This window comes from Bombus huntii, chromosome 4 (assembly GCF_024542735.1).
Source record: "Bombus huntii isolate Logan2020A chromosome 4, iyBomHunt1.1, whole genome shotgun sequence".
In the NCBI taxonomy this organism is placed as follows: domain Eukaryota; kingdom Metazoa; phylum Arthropoda; class Insecta; order Hymenoptera; family Apidae; genus Bombus; species Bombus huntii.
The window spans coordinates 19,178,378-19,203,576 of record NC_066241.1 but is presented as its reverse complement, the minus strand read 5'-3'; the positions used below and the strand labels follow the sequence as shown (position 1 = coordinate 19,203,576).

General features: G+C 41.3%; 1 protein-coding gene across 4 annotated transcripts in view; it reads left to right on the top strand.

The window, feature by feature from the left end:
* The window catches only part of LOC126864951 (hormone receptor 4-like), a 148,640-nt gene that overhangs the window by 102,155 nt on the left and 21,286 nt on the right, over positions 1 to 25,199 (top strand). For 2 of the 4 annotated variants that reach the window (XM_050616894.1, XM_050616892.1), the window contains exons 1-2: positions 1,496 to 5,528; positions 23,989 to 24,093. In XM_050616894.1, the coding sequence (XP_050472851.1) occupies positions 23,994 to 24,093 (100 nt within the window). In that variant the 5' untranslated portion in view covers positions 1,496 to 5,528; positions 23,989 to 23,993. Of the gene's footprint in view, positions 1 to 1,495; positions 5,529 to 23,988; positions 24,094 to 25,199 lie in introns of those variants that run through there. The other 2 variants (XM_050616893.1, XM_050616891.1) reach the window with 1 other exon arrangement.

Sequence of the window (25,199 nt, the reverse complement as noted above, 5' to 3'; positions counted from 1 at the left end):
TGTAACGTGGTTCGGAAGGTGAAAGTTTTTCGGTTATCGAACATCGTGGCCTAGACCGTAAAAGAATAACAAGAACACATAGTATACAGTATACAGGCTGACGAGAGTTCTCGTAGTCGTAGGCAGTTTATGCCTCGCTGCTTTCTCTTTTCATTCTAAATACTTCCCTCCAAATTGTTTTCTTAGTCTGCTTTCGTCTCCAATCTTGAACAGTTCGTCCTTCCTTTCTATGTGTGCGCTCATATTAAAATCGATAAATGCATTATCTTCGTTTCTTTTGTCGGGGGTAATTACATTCATAAGATTAATCTAATTAAAATCTCCTTATACAAAGTATACAAACAGACATAATAAATGGAGTAAATATTTCGGCACTCAAATAACGTACAGAATATAAGAGATTGATATAATATAATAGATACGTTAAGATAGAGAATTGGCTACAACTTTCTTGAACACTCGGCAAAAGTCAGGGCGCGGAAAATCGATCGATCGATTTTATTTCTAAAAATATCAATCTGTTGCCGCAACCGACTCGGATGTCTCGTCTAAACCATTATTGAAAGAATAAAATGCACCGACACGACGTTTAATCTTCGAACGGTATTGTGGTCGAAATCCACGAAGAAATTTTACAGCGATGCATTCTACTTAAGACAACAGCCCAGTTCGTGGCGACGATATTTCGTAACGCGCGTGTCACGCAATCACGTGAAATTCGCACGTTCAGCGCTTAAAATTGGTGTTTCCATCTAGATATCGACGGAGGCTGTGTCCTCGGAATTCTGCGATACGCTAATAGTTGCGGCGAATTTCGGCGAATAGAGCGAAGGCAGCTCTTGCATTTCTGCGTTTCCCTCCATTTGTGCCGTAACGGCACAGTAACGACGTTTCTATCAACAACGCGGTTCGGTTACGTAACAAAGTTTTCATTTACGAACGATAAGACAAGCGTGTTACTCGCTTAATTACAACGCTACGCGTGTTAATGTTGACCACGTATTACCATGTTTCTTAGCCTGCGAGACTAATTCTGTTTAACGAACGACTCGATGTTGAAAATTGATAAGAATCAAATTCGTGGCAAGTTGAAACGGTAGAAATCGATCACTGAGAAAAAGTGCAACTCGTCGGCCGAGTAGAGGTGTCGAAATGAAAAAAAGAAAGATAGGAGAAAAGAAAAGAACGAGCGAAGGAAATGTCATGCAACTAGGTGCATAGTCGAGACACAGGAATAAGAGCGAAAAGCGAGGCAGTTTTCGATCTGGTAACACGGCAGTGCTCGGTAGATAGCATGCGGATAGAGTTTTTCCGCGAGCGGCGTGCGTAACGCTAAGCAATCGGGCTAGGCTTGTTGCAGCGGTATTAGAGGTTCCCCTACTGGAGAACGTAGTACAGCAACGCTGCCGTTTTACGAGGAGGGTTCTCTCTTCCACTTCCACAGTTCCTCCACCGCACGGCGCACGGGTTCCTCGTCGGTGAGCGCTGGTGCCCGTGGCCGCTGTCCCAGTCGTCGCCCTACTTTGTCGAAGCCAACTCAGCTCGACACTCGGTTTACACCTCGGTACGACGAGAGAGAAACACGTCCACGCACACGCGCGCACACGTGCACGCGTACAGGGACGGGCCACGCATACACGCGACGTACGTACGTAGGCCACACACGTACGTATTACGACGAACTCGGGCAAGAAGGAACGTGAGAAACGGTGGAGGTGGTGCCGATGGTGGTGGCTGTGATGGTGATAGTGATGGACGTCGTTGTTTTGCCACAATCCGGAAGTGTCCCGCGCGAAAACTCGAACTGTCCCTCTGTTTGCACGGTTCGACGCGTGGAACCACGTGCCTCGACCGGAAGTGCCAGTTCGAAGGAACGAAACAGACCGTTCTGTGACCTACGACAACCTGCTACGTGTGCCTCGCTCTGACTCCAGTGCAATCTCGTCGTGACAGCTCCGTTCGCCTATCCAGTCACCACGATGGTTTCGAATAGTGATCGACGCGAGAAAGATTAGCCCGGCTAACTCCTCTAGAACGTGTTGGTTGAACGTGGCGCTAGTTGCAATTTCTAGAATTATCAGTGTCAGACATTGCCCTCCGATGCAGCGTATAGCTGAATCGACTTAGAGTTTCTTTGTTGTCGGACCGTTCATCCACAAATCGAACGGAACGGATCGCTACTACCGACTTGCACTCTGTCGTTGTCGACGTTTATCGCGAGACGATCGTCACCGTGTATTTTGGACGAACGTGCGAAGGAGCGAGCAAGCAAGAACTAGAGGACGAATTTCAAATTGGATGCTTCGTGACCCGGGGATATGCGCGGCACGAGAAATCGACTAGGATCACTGGAAAGCTTCTAGCAGGGAAACGATCGCTATTCGCGCTGTTCAGGAGAAAGTGCACGGGCTCTCGAACCGGAAGTGCCATCGAGCAAGAATATTCAGCACCATCGTTCTGTCCCTTTCTCTCTCTTCTGTGTTCTATGCACGCCATCTCTCTGTTCCTCGTTTCCCGGTGTGAAATATTCGCATCGATGATTTCACGAATTTCGAACGTGAACACGCGTGTGCTTCTCTCTCGTGCTCCGTTGGAAGAAATTTTCGAAGGAAAGTGTTCCTTCTCACTATTACCAGTAATCGTCGCGAAAAGGATGCCTACAGCACGCGAGTGGCGCCGAAACGATTAACGAAACTTTAACGACTGATGAACCTCTTCCTCGTTTGTCTGATCTCGAAAACACTGCCAATTGCGACTAATCGTCGCCAGATCGGCGATTACTTACACCTTACCCTACTGCCTGTGATTTTATTTGTTCTCCCTTTTTTCACTCTCCATCTCTTTCTTAATCTACTGCTGTCGTCACGGCCAAAGTCACCGTACATCCTCTCGTCCGTGTGTGCCAATCCGCGGAGCATGCGCCGATCAAAGGAGCCCGCAACAGCCGTTTGAAAGGCGCGACCCTTGAAGACTGGTGGAAAGGATCGCACGAGCGCCAATCGATCGACTTCGTTTTCATTCTGAACACTGCCATCACTCTCGAGAGTGTCGAGACCTTTACAATCGGCCGCTCGATCGGGAGTCGCACACTGCCAGTAACCCGGAGGAAAATCCGCCGATCACGTGACGAGGTCAGCCAAAATTGGAAGAGCCACCGCTCTTCGTACATTACTCTAACGATTCGATATTGCAACTTGAAACTGCCTGATCGATAATATCATTTTCGGTAAACGCGGGAAACAAGCACGTTTATAAATCCATGCCCGCAGCCCCAACACGACAACGACGTTTCTTTAATCGCCGATTTTTATCGTCCCTTTATCCAACGTCGAATTTACGTCTGTTTCGTGTATACGCTCGTTGTCAATTAGAAACGCGTTCTCGTCGAATCATCGTCGTCCACGTTCCACGGAGTAACGCAACGAGTCGTGGCCCCATAGTCACGCGTTGATCAATCGTTTTCTGCGAAATCCACGCGCTACTTTACCGATCTTCGCGTATAGATAGAACACGCGCCATTTAATTAAGAAAATATTACGGCTTCCTACAGAAACTGAGCCGTGTAATGGTCATAGAGAGATAGAAAAAAAAGCGTAAGTCGTTATGCAACTGCTGCATGTCTGCCATTTTGGTCCACACACACGTATGCGTAAGTGGTTGCACGCGCGCGAATGAGATGCTAGTGATGCTGTTTCGCGCGTCTCCGTGCAAAACTGACGTATGAATGGTGATGCGGCTCGCGTAGCGTGCAACGCGATAAGAACGAGTCTGTTTGATAATGTTGTTGCAACAGAACAGGGCTACCGCCAGTCCCGAATAAACTCGGCCCGTGCTTACACGTAAATACTACACGCGCGGCGCTACTTCCAAAGTTTACATCTCGCGCACAACCCAAGGTGCAACGAACCCTAGGGGAATTTCGTGTAGTAGTCATCGACCAACGACACGGTGGACCCTGATCAGCTATTTTCGAAAATGCATACCACGGAACGAAGAATGGCTCGTCGAGTATGAAACGAATCGAATGAGAGAACAGGCTCGAGAACCTTTTTTCTAACCACCTACGGTCTGTCAAAGAGAAATTGCGGGAAAGGAATTACATTGGACTCGTTGTGTATGAGGCTCGATTAAAATAATTGATATCTAAATATCAAAGCCTCGTTACAGAGAAGAAAATATCATCTTTTTTTTCTTTTGGCGGTTTAGCGTTACGAATTACCTGCATTTAGTGCATTTCACGAAGAACGTGTTCAGGCCCAGATCCTTTGGATTACCAAACTGCCGCGAATGATTCCATATCTCGACGATAAACTCTATTGATTTTCAACGATTCGCTTATTGAGCAATAACGATGCTCGAAAATCGATTGTCTATAGAGCATCTAAAATCCATCAACGTCCGTTATTTTCGAGCTCTGCATACCACGTTCGATCTATGAGACTATCGCTGTTTTATTATTTCCATACATGTTCATATCTTTTTTACACGATCATGCGCGCTGGACATATAGATTGACGTTGTATTCAAACCGATCGTATCACGTCGAAATACTTAATCAAACCGGGACTGAAAGGAAAGTAACGTGACGAAAACTCGAAGAAAAGACTACAACGTTGTCCACGTTGGTTGTATCGAAGGTACAAAAAGGATTTTGCGTGACAAACGAAGAAATAAATGGATCAACGCAGCGTTGCTGGTTAAACGTCATTGGTCAGGACGCGGAGGAACCGGAAAAGCAGGAATGTAAAACTAAGCGTTTTCTGTTAGGACAAAGGATAACCCAGTTTCGTGGGCAAGCTCGCACGTGCAAATGGGTCGTGAGTCTTTGCTCTATCGCTGTTTTGGACACTGCGAGGCTTAGATATATATACTTAAAAACCAATCGACGTTGAAACCGATTGGTTTGCTCGAGATTTCTGTTCAACTTGCTACCCTGCCACTTTGTACCGAATCGTCCACACGGTCACTATCTTGACAGTTGATAGTAAATAAATTTGGATCGACTCATACATGGACCTGATGTTCGCCGACAACTTGATCGGTAATCATTGCCGGAGCATCGATATAGTTTGACGCCGTCGAACTTTCGTCCTCGTGCGACTCGATGGATCGAATTCTATCGCAGGAGACGAACGAATGAGGAACAAGCGCACGTGCAAATACTTGAGAAAACGGACGAAACATGAGAAACACATTGTTCATCGTGCAAAACGAATTTTTGGCTAGAGAAAGGTGCGAATAACATTGGTGAACCGTGTATACGTGTATGTGTGGCTTTGTGTGGATATATATACAAAAGTACGTAGATACACGTGAGTGGAAGTGCGCGCGCGCAAACAGTTGGTGTATAAACGCTAACGTAATACGACGTATCTTTCCTCCATACCTGATCGACAATCTACATCGTCGGTAGGTCGATGATCTTTTGTAATACCGTCCCGACGCGACGGTATCGTCGGCAGGGATTTCGACAAGACTTCGCCTCTGCCAGCATTTTTCGTGTTTTGGATGTTTTAAACGGAAAAAATGTAAGTCAGCAATTGGTTTTCTGGTCCCTGTATAAACTTTCTCGTTTTAAATATTTATAGAAAAAAGATGTTTACCAAATGACTTGTTCCTCGCGAAAAGTGTCGTTAGTTACGTTATATGATAATTAATAGGCATCCGTACCTGAATACTTGAAAGCGAAGTCAACGAATAGGAGAAGCAAGAAAAGAAACGATAATAATCAGGAATGAATATCGGACAGGTTTCGATCAAGTCGAAAGGTCTAGGTCGTTCGGCAGGTGACAGATGCCGACCGCCCGAAAATTCGTAAGAATCTGTTGAGCAAACTTCATCGAAGGATCCTAATCCCCTCTCCCCAAATACGTCATATATACGTTCGTCAGACCAGGAAGCGCAGTTTCGAAGATGAACATAAAATACACCGTGTCTTCCATAGAACAGCGGACGCTGATGCAAGCGTTAAAGATACGAAAATAATTTTTTAATGAATTCTGGTAACCTTGAGGAAGCCATTAAAGCTAGGAAGGTTTATGCAGTACGAATAGTTGAAACCTCCAGGTATACGGTGTTCTTCCGAGCATAATTATCCAGATACTTAATCACGTTGAATCGAAATTTGTTCATGAAAGAACTACCACGCAGGATCATTTATAATCTGGTTAAATCCTGAACGCCTTTTTTTCTTGATGCAACGATTATGCTTCAAGATTAAAAGAAACGAAACGTCGACATACGTAGTGATCGTTTCCGTTCGATTTCATTGATTCACGAGTATCGCGTTCAAGTTGCCTAAGGCTATTGTTTCTGTTTAATTGGCCGCTATCTATTCTCAGGATCATCGTAGATCAATTTGCGCGATCGTTCGTTCATGGTAGGACAGAATGGTTTCTCTGTAATCTATAAATACGTGAGACGAGGCAATACACCAGTCGATTGTTAGGCAAATCCACGTACATACGGATCGTTTATTAGTAGTTCGGGAACGTCGTGGTCAGACCTGTTCCACTAATTACGTAAAGATTTACCAGCTTTCTGATTGCGTCAGCCGAATAAACGCGAGACTTTCCGTGCCCTTCGATGAAATACTTTTCAGCGTCCAATCGTGACACTGTTTAGTAGAATTTTATACAATGTATATTTCGATGCGAATGCGAGAAAATCATGCGTAGAAAAGTCACAGAATTCTCAAGCGAACATGAAACTCTATCGAAATTCGTGTCTGCTACGGTTCACGCGAAATCCAATTGCCCCACTTCGGTTGCCTTGATAATCCGCGCGATACGAAGCCAAAGTTAACACAGTCTGGCACGTGTAAACGCATCAGAAGTTAATCGGTCGAAGACAGTAGTTGATGACGTCTCCATCTCCGGTTAGATTCACTCGGTGACGAGCAAAGACGTACGACAAATTACTAAACGTAAACGTCATTTTTTATACAGATATTAAACGAGTTGACTAACTAAGTGGGGATAAACATTACTATCATATAGCTAACTAGTTGTAACTTTATCGACTTACGTTATTTCCATTGATTAAAGCGAAATAATAAAGTTTTCGTTATACATGACACGAACTCGAGCATTCCGAGATGTTGAATCTAGCAAAAAGACGATTCCACTTTGCTCACTTCTAAATTTTTCCATTACGACAAATTGTCTGAGATCGAAAGCTTTATATTTCAACAACATGCGAAAATTCATTAAAAGTTTCTATGAAGACTAATAATAGATGTATATTTGGTTAAGCTATAATCAATCTTTAATATATCTACAGTTATAACACATCGAATGACACGTTTATTAACAGCATCCTGTAACAGCTGAATTAGTAAAAGTACTAAAATAAAATAAAGAATGATATTAGTAAAATTTGCAATGATATTTCAGTATGTTGCAATAAGAATTTAAAGCTTGACATGCTCCAAATAAGTGATGCTACTACAGATTGTTATGAAGCAAAATATATAAAAAAATTCGGCAACCGATGCGTTAACTTGTGCATCGAATCAAATAATTGCATTCACGGTGGACAAGAAATGTTAACTAATAGGTTCATCAGCCTGGTACTAGTGCTTCTAGTAGGTGTCGTTCTTTTCAGACGATAAGCCAAAAATAAGCAGCGCAACGCATTTATGCAAAGCGGTTAAAGACACGCTAAGTAAGGAGCACGCGGCACATGGCGGGAACTAGAGTTGTGCAACCCCGCTTAAAGTTATTCTGGCGGATGAGCGCAGTAGCTGGTGACGTCCCTAACCTAACCTAACCTCGCCATTCGACGCGCGCCCTCTCTCGATGACGGAGCTTGAGATAGGTCGGACACAAACGTCCGTACGAATGCACGTTACGTGCAGCCAGCCTGCTCCACTATAGTCGAATCATGCGTACTACGATCCGCGGCAAACGACAGCAGTGTCCGTCGCACTTTTCAGACACGATACCATGACCTTTTTCTCTATTGAATTATCAACGATAACTCTTACGTTTAATTATTCATCTGTCACTGATCGATAATTATGATGAACTATATTTTGTTGAATAGTACGATATATTGATCATTGGTTATATCGATTATCAATAAACTGGACATATTTATATATTTATATTCGTAAAAATATAAATTTATATAATCGTTCAAAGTTTAAACAAGGAAAGAAGAATTTGAGTGAGATTGATTTAAGAAGAATTGAAACTTGTATTACCGAAAATTATTTATCCATTACATCGAAAGTTTTCATGTCAAGATACTGGGTTGAGTTTGTATTTTTGTGAGAATGCAATTTGTTACGTAAAGGAGATTAATCGATCCGCTGTTTTCATCATCAACAGAGATAAGTGTTTTTTTAAATTATGTTGATCTCGTTAAACGAAACATGTTCGACTCAAAACTGATTTAGCTATGCGTGTCACTAGTTTTCAAACACCGTCAACTCGTAAACAATCTCTCTGACAATGAGAAGAAAGATTAACTCGATCAACGAATAAAGGGTTTATCCGTTAACAGATCTCGGAGAACCTGATGTCAGGGTGGCTGGAAAGAAACCTAATCCCGAAAACGTCACCAAGGCGATTCTGTCTTCTCATAGTGTGTCACCGATTATAACCGGCTAGATCTCGGTCTATAGAGGCCACGTGCGTAGAAAATAGATAACAACTAGCAGACTCTTCGCCACCTATGCCAATCTCAAACTAAATATACCGGCCAGTAATTGCGGCGTTACATCCGCCAACTCCGCCATGCCTTTCGTATCTCAGACGCTGTTTTATCACGATCTGACGTGGTGCGATGTCGTTGGACGATCGCTTCGACGAGCTAAAACCCAAGCTGAAGCCGGATAGTATCGTGACCTAGCATCAAACGAACGTTCTGTTTCGCGATTGATAACAGTTAGAAAAGTTAACCTTCGAGCATGAAAATTACTTTCCGAACACGAATCATCTTATATCTGCTCTCATTTCGCTCGTTGTTAAAAAGCTTATACTAACGAGCGTTTGCACGCGTTTTTTGCGAGAAAATGAGCTTACGAAGAACACCAACTGTGTTTCATCATCTAAGCCTAAGCGATCCGCCTGTCGCGAGAAACTACGTTCGCGAAGTAACTTACCGCGGTTTCGAGTTTTCCGACAAAGAAAAGAGAGATAGAGTTGCAATTCATAACAAACTATTGACGCAGGATTGATGCATTGTAAGAAAAAAATGAACTTTGTGAATAATGCATTTGTCTGGTACGTCCGATATTATCGATGCCTATGGTAATGTCGCTTTTACACATAGAAGAAAAATAACTTAACGAACGATTGGTCGACCGGACTCATTAACCAATGAAATAGAAGTGCGAACTTTGCTATGTTACTGTTACGATGGCTATAATACCATCTGACATAGGAACGAAAATAACGTCGGGATACAGAAAGTAATTTAAACTATTACAGAAATTATAAATTAAAAGAGTAGGTTATTAGGTTTGGAGGGAAATTATGACAGAGATTTGCTTTTCAGACTCAATCTGATCTCCAATAGGGTATTTTCCCATAATGATTTCTCAACACACTACGAGAATTTTGAAATACTTGTGTGCCTTTTATAATTAAAGTGAAAAATGTATACTTTTACAATAAAATAAAGGTTAAAGAGAGATTCGTCTACGAAATTCCTAGTAAACTATTAATAACTTTTAATTGATTGCCACTATTATTAATATTATCATTATATTAATTAATATCACAATATTAATTAAATTAAGCATCGTAGGATTTTATTCAAACTGTAAGTAGTTTTTGTCTCTTCAGATTTCACTAAAATTGATTTTACTATCATATGTCATATAATATCAGAATCATCACTCATTAAGAGAAAACATTATTTCTATAATATTGTAACATAAATCGCCATAGTTACTACTATTGTAAATTCAATTCGTCTTGATACAAACACTTCTTACAACCATCTTCCTTTTTCTCAATTGCAAAAAACAAGTTTCTAATTTTCCGATTTTATTAATGTCTTTCAATTCTAGAATTCCAATCGAATTTTTATCCAATAAACAAACAACCGAACAGTTACATCAACTTAAAAAACACCACTTAAACTGCTATAACTCGCCACAGCCATGAAAATTTTGAAACGTCTCTTTAGCAAATTATAAACTCCTGCTGGATCATTTGTTTCTGTAGCAAGTGCAGTCAATGATGTAGATAAGTATTTGATAAAAAATAAAGAACTAAAGATCTTTATGGTGTCGAAAAAATATCGAGACGAACAAAAATTAAGAATAGTTGGTCGAAACGGCGGTCAGTCAAAGAGGATCTTGCGATTCTGTCGACTGCTATCCCGGCACTACCAGAACCATGAACGATCGACGGGATGAATTACGACGACACAAACGTCGGCACACCATCACGAAGATCCTTGCGTCGGAATGATGTCATTTGACCCTGACACGTGCAGTCAGCAAGTACCGGTATTCGAATGGGAATACCTAGACGCCATTCGTCGTGAGAGAAACGCGTTCCCGAAAGGTACATGACACAGCACGTTCGTGACTAGATATTAGAAACGCGCCAGGGTATCGAGAAGGTCCAAGTCCTTATTTTGAATGGCCCGATATCAGTTACGGTCATCCGCGAAAAAGGTTCGAACCACTGATTCGTGCGTCACAGATTATATCTACTAGTACCTTATGTACCTATATGGAGAGAATTCGACCGAAAGATGTTCTTACACCTCCTTCGTCACTTTTGGATAAATGAATCGTTTTCATTGAACAAGTACGATATACGTGTATAGTTGCTTATACGTGTATTTTTTGTTCTTCTTTTTTGTTTTTCTTTTTTTTTTTTTTTTTTGTATTACAAGTATTACAGAGTTGGGCTTTCATTTCGACATCCAGATTAATTATACCTTCTTCCTAAATTTTCGATATTGAAAAATAATTTGAATTTGTTTGTCAAATTTTCAGGGAATACCGTTATAAAACCAAAGAAAGTATTAATAACTTTTATATAAATATTTTTATAGGCTTGATATAGAAGATTACAAAGTAATTATTATTCGAATAAGATCGTCTTCAACACTTCAGAATGAACATGATGACACGCAATGTTGTGACCATTCTGAGGTCGATTCTCACGGACGTTAGTTGGCCTTATAGCTTCAAACTCGTTATACCTCGCGAGAAGTTGTCGTACCGATATCTCGTGATACACGCCACGACTGAGCAAGATGGATCGTCTTCGATCGAAGGAAAGTCCATCAAGATCACGGACTCTCGATCGTTGATTAACGAAAGACTTTCAATGACACTCGTTTAATGCTTCTGTGAGAATGAGAGTGAGAACGGCGCGACGTGACGTACTGATCTAAGAAATATCACTCAAGATATCTGCAAACACAAACTGAGACGTTGATACAAGAAAGGAATATTATTCTTTACCAGATAATGAATGAACATCTGCGAGAATAACAATATATGTTCGAGTATCGATACATCTAATTAGCAATAAAATACGAATCGTTGCATGAATTTGCAGCATATAAATACTTCATGGCGAGTACTTGAAATTCCCCTTAGACCGTCGAGAAATATCTTTAACATTAGCAAAGCGTGATCAAGCGTTTTTAAGAAACGAATAAAAACGCATAAAACTCCTCTTTGACTGACTTCCAAATACAAAAGGCAACGTATTATTAGGAGCGTAATGTGGCGTACTGTATTTAGCACAGGCTCCATCCAAGAAAACGGAAAGTAGACTAATTCAGTAATTATTTACTGAAACGTACCGGTCTTGTTTACATACGGTTTTGCCAACTTGCAGCGATTATGGCGCCAAGTATCAGTGGGAAACGTGACTAAGCACTTGATATTAACCGACTCTCCTGGAAGGAATAAGGTCTGCCAGGAAACAAAGCGGTTGAGGAACGTGCGACCAGTATACAAACTAACCTGCTATTTATACATGTATAATGATAACGACTATAAAGTGCGACTATAAATCAACGACTATAAAAATCAGGTTGAAAAGGAACGTTTCACAATCCTAGAGAATTATAGCAATCTTCGTTTAGAAATTCTTTGATCAATAATAGTTCGTTGCTACTACATCGATAATTTGCCCGAATATCTGAAAAATTAAAAAAAAGAAAAAAACAACGCGGGATTCGTGTTCAATTATATGTATACGATAAACCACAAAATAAGTATGTTACAAACGGCATGATATCGTATCCATGCGGTAGTGACTTCACATTTCAGTCGCCCTAGATCAAAAAAGAACAATCGGCGTTTGATGATACGCAGTATTCTCGTTGTCAGTGAACGATAACAAGCATACTAGCACGCCATCTTTCGCGGTGTTTCTTGCGCGCAACGGGAATCGCGAGGCGAGGGGACTTATCTGACGATTATTCGTGTGCCGGTCGATGGTCACGGTCCAGAGGCGCCCTTTTAAATTTTTCGTCCGCTCCAGAAACAAAGTTGCGTATAAGGGTCGCCCAAGTTCAGACTTAGATCACCGCGGCGCGGCACGTCGGCACAGCTGCGACCTGATATCAATGGTCGAGGAAATTGCACGGGTTAAGGGGCAAAAGGTTACGAGATTCGATAGCGAGCGAAGCGTCTTCTGCGCGTGTATCCGCACGCATGCGTGTATTCCAATACGAATAAAGCAGTGCATGCCTGCCGGTGTGATTGACATCAGTAAGTATGCCATGGCCGACCGCTCGCAACGTGCTGGTACGAACGACTGCAGCACTGCCCACACTGCCACGTACGAATACATCGACCGCGGCCAGTAACAGCACCATCCGTCTAGGCTGCTTAGAAAAACTAGTTGAGAAAATCCTGCTACCAACGCGTTTCCGACCTTAGAACGATCTTCGCGATTTTTCGAATGGGCCAATCTCGTCGACTGTCGCGTCTCGCTTCTCTTTGTGAAAGGCGAACCACGCGACATTTTCGAAGGACTGTCTATTTTTCGTCTGGACTTCGGTAGAACGAACTACGATGGATCAACCAGGTCTGGTTATGCAACCGATAAAGGGGCATAACAGGTGATAGGCACTGGGATCGTGTAGACACGAGAAATGTGTAGTTTATTTGTAGTTTATCTGGAGGAAGAGTCCTGGAAAGTAACATTGTACTCGGAGAACGGTTATTTTCGGATTAGACGTTTGCTAGTTGTTGAAGATCTTAGACTGGCGAAGAAATAGAGCAGCAAGATTTGGAAAGGAGAGTGAATAATATAGTGAAGTTATTAGTGGATAATAATCGAGTAAATGGCAGAATAGGCAATAACTTTAAACTAGGGTATTTAATTTCGTCATTTACCGATATCTCCTTTCCAAAACCTTTCCAAAGTTAGTAAATGAGCATCCCGATAGCGAGAGTATAGATACGTGTAAGGATTAGCAGTATATAATAATATATTCCTGCAGAAAAAAGCCGCACTTCACAGAAGTGTGTTCGATATCGATATAAAGTCTGCTACGCGCCATTCACTTCGTATAAAGTCTACTGCAATATTGTAAGAAATTTAAATTCCTTTACGTTCGTCGTGATCGTAAGCCGGTTTACCTAGCCGACATTCCTACGCACAAAGTTACTACACCGTAGTTAAATGTAAAAGTTCATCATTCACGTGGTTATTGCGTAACTTGGTCGGTGTACAGATCCGTTAATTCACAATAATGACGCGCTAATCGAAAAGGTTCTTGGTCCATGGCGTAGTGACCGTTGATTCTCACCGCTTTCGATTATACGCGTCATGTCTAGATTATATCGCAAAAAAATCGACCCGGGACGAAATATCAGCGGTGTGCAGTGAAACGCGGACAGCAATAACGTGACATGCGTGACGTAATATAACCCTGTTCCACGAAGGACGCGGTTTTCACCAGGTTCAATCTTCCTGTAAGATGGTATCGTTTCGCCCAAAAACCGGTATCCCAAAACAGCGAGGACGCCCGTAACGAGGGACCAGGGGAGAAGGAAGACGCAGAAAGAGGATTCGATGTCATATACGATGACGACGTTCTACCACAAGGTCCTCTGCTACTTTTACTTTCGTCGAATAAATACGCTGGCACAGAGAAAAAGAAGACTAAGGAAAGGAAGAAGGAGAAGAAGAAAAAGAAGAAGTAAAAGATGAACAAGAAGAAGAAGAGACTGCTTCCCCGAAATCGAACGGCCACCGCACGAGATCAGCGTCGAAACTTTCATCCAAAGACTTTCCTTACTTTCTTATCGGTTACGAATGAAACACTGACCAATCTAAGTACATTACCGCTCAAAAGTACCTGAATTCTTGTTTGCTTTTAACAGGATGAAATTTAATCCTAACATCGCAAATGAAATGCGGTATCTTTATTCCTTATAATCATTACAACTACCTATATACGGTAGTATATGGTGATCCGATGACACTGATTTTTAAAGTTCGTAGAATTATTTTGTCTTGTTTAAAAACAATTCTTTAAATTCTAAACTACGAGTCCGGTAGAGGGAATTCAATTAAACTGACATTATTTCAAACAGTAATACTTAGAACATTATATCGACAAATTACTAAAACTACTGTCAAGTTTTTTAACATATAATCCAAATTTACAGTCTGTTGACTTCATAAAAGCACAGTAAGTATATGCTACTTTTAATTATAGATCTGTCATTAATTTATATATTTTGATAAAATTTCTATCTTATTATCATATACTTAAATCCATAAAAGCTCGGATATTTATAGACGGTATTGTATATCATCGACCTATAGTGCCCTTTCTAGTTCGAAGATGCGCAACAGCGATCGCTGGTCGCACGCACAATTATCAGGTATACATCGTACGCGTATCGATCGAAAGTGAAATCACAACAAGAAGAAAAGCTGACGCGAGAAGAACATCGCTTTCTTGCGATTCTTTATTTGGAGATTGATTTTCCCCCGCGTTTCGAGCATACGCGCGTTTAAATGCGCTCGAGCATGTTTATATAACGCGTCGGGGTTAGTCGACGATTTACACGGACTCTTCCGCGTTGATATATTTTGTAACCGTCATTCGTGCAATTTTTCACAATCCGCTTCTCGCCAATGAACTAATTAAATTTTCCGATCGAGCACTATGGTTGGTCGTCTCGATATCGCTTTCTTTTCTCGGCTCCTCTTACTTGATCTCTAGTACGACTTTTCGCTTCGGCGATCGTCTTCGAACGTCACTTTGAGCTGTCCGACGAATTGTTCGTTCCCCTTCATTGGTCTTTCTACTATCGAGTGCTCCCTCGGTGAAAGTCTTTAATCGATAAAAGTAGCGTCAATTTTTTCTGCTCCACGAAAGAAACGAACCTCTCGTGTAACACTCCATTAGGGACTGACTTATCTAATTTGAATCGCGTAACTTAAGAAAAGATCGTGTGTTCGACAGGTCACGTTCAAGAATCATTTCGACTTGTTATTCCCATCTTACGATGCTCCGCCACTTGAGCCAGCTATCACGAAGAACTTTGAGAGAGTGAAAGTTCTCGCGTATACGCGTGTCGAGTTTTTGGCATTGGGCGTTTGGATTGGAGGGCCTCGGTTGGTATCGAGGTCACTGGTGCCACCACCACCCAACATCGTGGATCCATGACTTCGGTGGATCGCGTGGCCCGCACAACTGGCTGCCCCAAAAACTTTGGGCTGTGCGAGGCGTTCACTTCGGGCTCCTGCGCGCTGCGACTGCTTCGTCGTTTCTTCCGGACTTTCAGGAAAGTTTATCGTGGCCGTGAGTTCCCCCTTCGACTCGTCGAATAATCGTAGAAACGAATCGTACCGAAATCTTCGCCGATTTCCCATGTTTCTCGATGGCTCTATTTCCCGTTAGACACTTGTTGTTGCGACGAATGCAGTGACATCGAGATCTCGATTCTGGACAACGATTGTCGAGACTTGGACTAAAATGAATATGTGGATTTTGAAGGAAAAAACGAATTTACGTGATCCGATTCTCGAAAGGACTGTTACGTGTGTTTAATTGCGGACGAAGTGACCCAATCGCGACTCTGTACGTAGTATCGTGTGGACGAACGATCGATGATCGAACGATATCGAGACGAGTGACGAGCGTGAAAGACGGTTGGATATCATACTTCGATAGAAGGCTTCGTTTCGTACTGTGGCATATCATGTGCGCGAAGATGAGTGTTCTACAAGGTCGTCACATAGGTAGGACTATTATTTTAAACTGGTAGTATAAAATTTAACGATGTACTACTACCTTTACGTCGTTTCGAAGCTGACGAAGATGGTAATTAATAAAATAGTGATCGATTAATATCACGGATAAATCTGATTAAATTTGCGCGAATAGTCAATTGATTGTCGTTCTAACGGAGAACTATCTGTTCTTCGAGGAATGATAGGAATTCACAAAGATTGAATTATCGTTTGACAAAGTTTCTAGTGGTTTTTTTATAAACCGATTCTAATGATAATCGTGGGGCGAAGTTTTGTGGAATTAATTTCCGAGGTACAACGAGGTGTCAGTTTGTCAGCGTCCTCCAGGTCAATAACACTGCAACGCAATTTCACAATTGTACGTTTCGCTAATTTTGAATCACAGTTCCGACCATATGTATACCAACGATGCTGCCAGATTTATTCTCTTCTCGACCGTCATTGGAAACACGAAACACGAAACACGAATCGTTTGTAGAAATCAAAGTTGATCCTCTTTCTCAGCAATACACGATTTAATCTCGGGTTATATAGCTTATTTATAATTTTTAAATTGGAAAATTATTGCAAGATTTTAAATTACTTTTTTTGATTTGTTATATATCTCTATATGTGATTCTTTGATTATATATCTCCACATATTACAATTTTTCGATTGGAAATTCTTTGAAAGATTTCAAATTTGTCGCTATTGGAGAGCGGAAGCTACGAATAGAATATTTTGCTTACCGCAAAGTCCTAAGCGATAGTCAGAGTTCTAGTACGATCGATTGCGTAAACGATAGAAACCTGGAACCACGGGGTTCTTTGTAGCTTCGCAACACCGACTTTTGCTCCAGATTGCAACAGTTCGAGCCTCCATCGGTAAACTTCGTTGCACTGTCGTGGCGTAACAAGTGAACTTCACTCGCATTGCCTTACACCGAGCTATCAGGATTTTTCGTGAACGAAATATTTCTACGGGCTTCCTGCTGTTTCGAAACACCGTTGTGCCAATGTGTTGCAATGTTTAAAAGCAATTATGCGCTGATCCGACGATTCGTACGTTCAAAAAATCGATCAAGAGCAACGAAGAACATGTTATGCTTCATAAATAATCTAACGATCCATAAGAATCTCGTTAAGGTAGCATGTTTGTTGATTCCGCGCGAAGAGCGGAGAAATACTCATGAAATTATATGAAACGAAAATTGATCACGCAGTAAATCATTCTTTCCTTCTGAAATGATCGAACGTCGATTAAAGTTCAACGAAACCAGACTTCTCGTTTTCTCTGCGGAACAACAAAATTGTTAAATCACGAGGATTGCTTCCGACGATTCGACAACGTTCCGAGGAACCGTATCATTAGTAGTCTAGCTTACGTGTAAAAATTCTGGCTCGGTCTGAAAGTAATGGAACACGACGGAGGCGATGGAACGAATTTCGACGTTTCCACGCCGCTCGTCGCCTTATGACACAACACGGCAGAACTTGCCGTAGGAAAAGTAAGGTAAGGCCAGTGGTATAATAGAAACTTTCACTGCGGAGGTTCAACGTACGGAGCTCTGACTCTCACTGGCCGTTCTCACTGGTTGCCCGACTCACGAGTATCCGAGAGACACGATTCCTGTGCCTCCTGCCTCAACGCTTCCCCTTTCCTTCTTCTCCCTCGTAAGAAAAATTAAAACGGAATATTTATAATGTTGCTCCATTGTCGTACGAGCGCCGAAGGACATTCCCCGATGGATCTCAGTGTATGAATAAACGACAAATCTTTGAAACAATGCTTTGGAAGAACGTTTGTGGCGGACATTATTGCAGACCTATTGTCGGTGATACGTGTACGAAGAACTTTCTTACACGACAATGCCGTTTCCTTAGTCCCGCGAGCGATCCAACCTGTCTGAGATAACACGAAATACACACGAGGAAGCAGAATTCCTCGTGTGTCCCTATTTGTTCTCTTTCCTGCCTTCCTTCGTCTCTCCATGTGAAAAAGAAAGTTCGGTGAACGTAGTTCAATCGAGAATCCTCTTTTTGCGCCACTAGGAAGGAACGCAGACTCGATCCAACTGCTTCGAAGCGAGACCGGGATTCATTTTTTGACATTCTACGGAGATACGTTTTCAGAATGAAAATTTCATCGGTGTAAAAACTATAGCGCTTTTTTCTAACTGATTTAAAGGTTGAATTGGTATTCCCGCAGGGTGTATCGTTACGCTAGCAGCGTCGTTTTCCTTCCTCCGATAAGTCGGTTGAAAGGTGGACACGGTTGAAAACGAGGTTTCACATCCGTGAGGACCTGGCCTGATAAGCGATAACTCGCTTTTTCAAATAACGGTACTACACATGGCGATAAAGTACGCGCAAAGCTTGGCATTCGACTTTTCACACGTTCGATTTCTCTTGTGGTCGACCACCGACTACTTTATATGTGTATAAGCCTTAAGCGATTCTATAAATATTCCTGCACATTGATGCATCGAAAATACTATGATTTTTAGAAAAGAGATTCTATTTGTATTCTGAGCAGATTACTTCGAATAATAGTAAAGATTCTAAGCGATGGGTTGATCTTGTCCATTGAACTTCCTACAAGCTTTAGAATTTTGATTCTGGAAAAGCAGTGTTTTCCACACGAAGTAATCAATTCCACGATACGTCCTAAATCACGCCCCGAGAGATTTCCTGATCGTTCAAAGCGGCATTATTTTATCCGCGACTCATTACCATTGTCAGGAATTCGTTTGCTTGTAGCATGACGCGAGAGCCAATCGCGTGGCCAGGATACTTGAACGGGAGTTAGCCGAGAAAAAAATGAGTAGCAGAGCCTCCAAACACGAGAAACAGAGAGCCTAGAGTCGGACAGATTCGAGTGGGGAGTTGTAGATCTAGGATGTCATGGCGTGGGAGAGTCACTTTCACCATCAGTGGCCCCTATAGCGTTAAAATCTACCCGTGGTACATAAAATTACGCGGCACTGTTTCACTAGATTCGTGATGTTGTTAACTGGATAGAAATATGGTATAGAAGAATCCTAAGGTTTTTTATTTGTATATAGAAAACAGTTTGACGGCATTCTTATCTTTACGGTGAAACCGTTGTTACGATCAGTTTCGGAGTAACAGTTAATTGAAAAACAGAAATAAAATAACAGAGGCTATAGGTGTGAAAAAGAATCTTTTACAATGAAACATTTATGTAGACAGAATGATTTTGAATGTTTAAATCTACTCTTTAATATTAATGCTTTTCATTCAATCATCACGCGATGGATTATGCAGCTTAGGTACTTCCTGTTACGGTTACGTTCCTATTACGACCGCCAGGAAATGGATTTACGAAAATAATTATACCGGTTTACACGACACAGGAGAAAATATCGATACGAAGGAAAATGTAACATGCGATTACCTCGAAGTCGCGATCGATTAAAAAATATTTTTACTTTCCTGTTATGTAAAACAAAATCTCTAACCTTTCATTCGATTACATAAGCGTTGCTAAACCATGGGTATACTAAACGTTGCAAGCATAAATATTGTTGTATACGATCCTTTATATTCTAATCAAAAGAGAAACATTTTAAACAAGATAAACACTGAACAAAAAGAACACAAGAAGGAAGATGTCTGACAACTTACGTAAATATAATATTTTGAAAAAGATGCAACATTTAAGTAAAATATAAATGTATAAGATATAAAGTAAACAATTTTGTCAAGAACTATTACCGAACCGAACACATTTTTTAAATATTTTGATAAAGGAAATATAACACGCTCGACTTCAAGTCCAATGTATGTAGTTACAGGAATAAGCGTACAAAATTGAGCAATCGATTCTAAGTCTCGCGAAAATCCCATTCAACAGAGGAATACGCCTAACATGTGATAATAACGTGTTACACAACTTTCCAATTATCGAGCGACTTCCGATGTTCAATTAAAAGCCTCGGCGAAGCGGTCGACGAAGAGCACCGAGATAAAAAGAAGAGAAAGGGCACGATATATCTGAAAAGCCCTAGCGGTCTCCCTCCTTCTTTGCGACAGCGCCACGTTTAATGAAGCAAATACCAAGAGTATCGGGGTAAAGCGCGAACCTCGAAAAAGCTTGGCCGAGATAGCGAGAGCTTGCGTGGCTTTGAGCCCGACACAGAGGCGCGTGCACATGCACATACTCGCGTATACACAACAAGATCGCTGCGCCGCGCCAGCGGCCTCGCAAGAAGAGACCGTAGGTTAGTGCATTGGCTGCACTTTCCGTCTCGGTGTGTGCATGTGCACACCGCAGTGGCGGCAGCTGTCGGTCGTATGCATGCATTGGTTACGCAAGAATAGTAGCGTGTGTGAGACTGCTGACCCACATACGCCAGGGAGCAAGGACCCCGCTGCACCACCACGCACACCCGTTTAGTGCCGCTTGCCGTATGTGAGCGCGCAGGCGCACCAGCGTTGCTGTGGCCGTGGATCGTGGATGCGCTTCGTCCATGTAATGGTACACGTAAACGCCATCTGGTGCCGCACAAACCTACTATGCATATACCCGCCCACGTGGCTCTGGAGTTAGCTTAAACTACTCCACAGTTTACATCTGTGGCACTTAGCTCGTTTCTGCAACTTCGCTACACTTATGCTGCACTTGACCGGGTATTGGTACATTGCAGCGTTTCGCGACGAATCCATTGGTTTTCCGATGCTACTGGTATTTTCGATTGCGGCCAAGGGGCTCGTTCTCTCAGCTTCCTGCTAGAGCTGTTAGCCTTTGCTCGCGCACAACCACAGTACGTGACGCTCCAACGGCTACGCGTTCGAGTGGCGTCGTGTTTATCGGAAATACTTGGTGTATTGCTTGTAATCGAGTTGGATACTGCGAAACGGAAAGCGGTGTTTCAGAGATAAATATAAGATAGAATGTATGGGGGAATCGATAGTTTGCGTTAAATTACCGCGCTCTTGAACATGGACCGCTCTATTCGCGCGAAACGCAATTAGGTGCACTTGCACGTCTTCGCATGTTTGCTCATAATCGAATTGTTTCATTCTTTTTGTTTTCTTCCAATAAATTCGAATACATCGTCCCATCGATCATGTGGGCAGCGAAACGCGTAGACATACGAGACAGAACGCGAAGGGGAAATATTTTTAAATACAGGCAATCTATGCAACTAAAAATGGAAGATGTAGTTAGACATGGAAAAGAGTAACATAAGGCAAAATGGAATGTTGTAGAATTATATTTAGTATGGAATTAATGTTGTGCCATTTTACGTATCTCCAACTATTTTAAAAACACAGTTTGTTCGAATTGCGTACGCCACCCTGTATAAAACTTCCGACAAGATCGTACAGAAAAAGACTGTTGCTTAACATGGAGCAGTCGTATGTAAGAGAAATTGTTCGATCTGTAAGAGTACTTGACATGAGAGAGAAAGTTGTTCCGTGATTTTACGATACGCGATTATTTGCTTAAGCCTGAGCGTAGAAAACTTGACTTGGTTGCAAGCCAGGGGGCGTGGATGATCGTTATCAAATGTTTGTAAATTTAAACTTCCACAAAGTTGAAGATGAAATAAACACTGTTAAAGATAAATGGAAATTCAAGACTCCACAGACAAGACATATGCAGGATAAACGTATTTCTTAAATGATACACTTGCGTCTAGTGGACGTCATTAGAGCAATGTAATAAAAATTTTTAACAAGACTGTTGTGCAATCTTCAGTTGGTATACGTATTTACACTAATTTCTAATTCCTATCTGGCAGATCTCCTATTCCAAATGTCAGAGATGTTCGTAAAAATGGATTGCAGCTCTAAATACGAGTACCTACATCAATGAGATTAAACATTTTTTTATGAATTAATGCTTTCCTTCTCTCTTCCCAAGAAAAATCACCTGCCAACGTTAATATCGGCCAACATCAATTACCCAGTATCGCTCTATACGATAGGTGATTCGAAACGGCCGCCAGAACCACACCAAACGCACTACACGCGAACGTGGTTGCATGAATCGAGCGTTCGCATACGATTGGCCCGTATTATCCGCAACATCGCGTTTATTAAAACGACCCATGGTGTGTCATAGACCATTTCTCTCGCGTACAACCGTAAAACTGCCTCTCGTCTCTGTAGACCATTAATTACAAACAGCAGGCAAACAACGATAAGACGCGATTCATCATTATCAGAACACTTTGTACGAGTGAACGAGCACTGTTAAACTGACCTGGTGCACAAATCGACACTTATTCATCAACTTATTCGTTTATCTATGATATCTGAGCGATGACGCTGAAATATACATATGTATATGTATTTTGAATATCGATTTCAAATACTTATTATTCGAGATTATTCAAGAGCAAACTAGGTAAAATTCGATTTCTTTTTTAGATTGTCGACTATTGTTAATTAAATAGGCCGAGAAGCTAAAGTAAATTATTCCAAATTTTACAGTATGAAATTTATATCATTTCCCGCCAAAAGAGTAACTCCTTAATTTCCTGATACTTACCTACATCGTTTATCAGTAAAACTCTACAACTTCTATTGTTCATTATTGGTTGAAGTTATACGATTTCGTGAAATTTTTATAAGCTTATCGCGATTCTATGATTCATTTGTCGATTCTACGATCGGCATCGGCATCAAATCATATCGTTGCGTGTAGTGCCGCTCAAAGATACTCCCATCCAACGATCCAATTGTATGCTATTGGCTAAAGAGGGGTTAATGGCGAACGCTATGTGTTCGCCGTAATCGCAAACGCGTGCGTCCGACACACGTATCTACTTTCACATTCAATCCGTTCTCTTTGCGATAGCCGATATCCTCGGCCAAGCGAGATGGTTTCCATCACTAATAGTCAAGAAGCGTCTTATGTTGTGGACCCACCAGCCTGCGCTCTCGAACGAACCACAGGAAGGGAAAGCCGTAATCTCGTATTGAGAAGCGTGAAACGACTTGTGAGAAAGTTGCTCTTTAGTAATGAGTCACGCGTGACATAACCTTTATCGTATCGTATTTTTTGGTATCTTTATCAATAGAAATTTACAGAAGCAGATGCAAGTTTATTTAAAACAACATTCCCAAAATTTTCCGACTCATAACCTTTGTTCATAGTAGTCAAATAACTGGCGAGTCTATCCCTAGTGTAGATCCATAAAAAGGAATTTTTAGTAGTGAAACGAAGCTAGTTTTAACAGCTATTATTAATTTCAGAATAAATTCTGGTCGTGATCCTCCGAAAAACACTTTACGAACCTCTTAGACATCGCGAACCACAGCTTGGAAATTCAAGCTTTAGATAGTTTTTTAAATATGCAACTTTTGTTAGCCAGTATTATTTTTAACATAAAAATAACAAAAACAACATTCTGCTTTTCAACAGAGTTCGTAAAAGATGTACTAAATGTGCTTTATATTTTAACAATGTAATGATTTACGTAACAATACGTAGAATGTCCGAGCAATCACTGCCGTGTGAATTGCTCTTTATTCATGAATTCTGTGCTGAAACTTGATCCACGCGAAAGCTTCACCGTGCCATTCATTTATATATCACTGCTGTATAATGAAAGAGGAACGTGACTAGACGGTTCATGATTAATGAAGATGTTTTTCGTGACAGACGCTGCCGAGGCATCTATCGCGACTTTAATTTGTACGATCCTTTGAACCTACCTTCATATATTACATTTATATATTTACTATAACAAGATAATACGTGTCAAACTGGTGTACCAACGATCAATCGATAAATCTAATCCTTTTCCTATCGTTTTATTTGCAGGAATTATGACCCTTACGAGCAGCCCGTGTGAGCTAGACAACATGAGCTTGTTTCAAGACCTCAAGTTGAAAAGGAGGAAGGTCGACTCCCGATGTAGTAGCGACGGTAAGAAATCATTTTCTCTTTCCTTTTCGTTTAATGACGTCTATTTCGAACATACATCGTGTGTAAAAAATGTTACCCCTCATCGACGGATCACAAAACGTCTCTTTATATTTTATCGACTTAATCTTGGTAACATTCCCCTTTCATTTTTCAACGATTAATATACGAAAACTTCGGTTTAGTTCCATTTTAATTATATATAGCATCAAATAGTTTCATCGATAAGTCACACGACGAACGATAGAATAGAACACTCACATCTCGCTCAGCGATCGTTCATCCTTGTCAGGAAATCGTTATCATGAGAGTTCAAGTTTTCCTGAATTGTTATCGGCGCATTATCGCGCGTTGCACTAGGTATCTTTGCTTGTGAAGGGAATTACATGGGTGACAAGGTATAATTCAACTCTGCGTTCAACAATGGTAAAACGTGTGATTACCGAGCTGAATGACGTTGTCAGAACTAGAGAAGTTGGAACACTCGTAAATCTCTAATTGTTGAGCAGTAATCGTTAATTGTAAAACGAGCAAAACAATATCGTATCGAGATTTCAACAGCTGTCGTAATCGTGTCTTTGAGAGGAATCGTATATCATTGTCCGACCAAAGCTTAGCGAGCGAACAATCTTTTCTTGTTGAGAATACCTAGAACGAGCCATGAAAGTGATCAGCGCAACTGTAATGATTAGTTGCCGCCCATAATGCCATATTTGATACCCTTATTGCTCCGATTTTCATAACATGCGTACATTACACTACATATGTCGTATAAAACGCGTGTGTAACATCAATCATGCTTCATCTGTTCCGCTTTGAAAACCATAAACGAGTAACTGTATCATTACATTACATTACATACGAGAGTACAAACTTCTAGAACCTAGACTGGTGGTCTGCGCTACGAATTTATTATATCTTTCCACTCAGCGAACATTTATCGAAATAAAGTTTCTGGATCACCTCCAATGCTGCCTAGTGGTTTTGCAACAATATAAACGCGAGTTATTCAAGTAATGGTGTCAACAAAGTTGACTCGCATTTTAGTTACGCGTGTAGTCGTATTGTCATCGTGCATCGGTCGAGCTACATAATTTTACCATGCATCT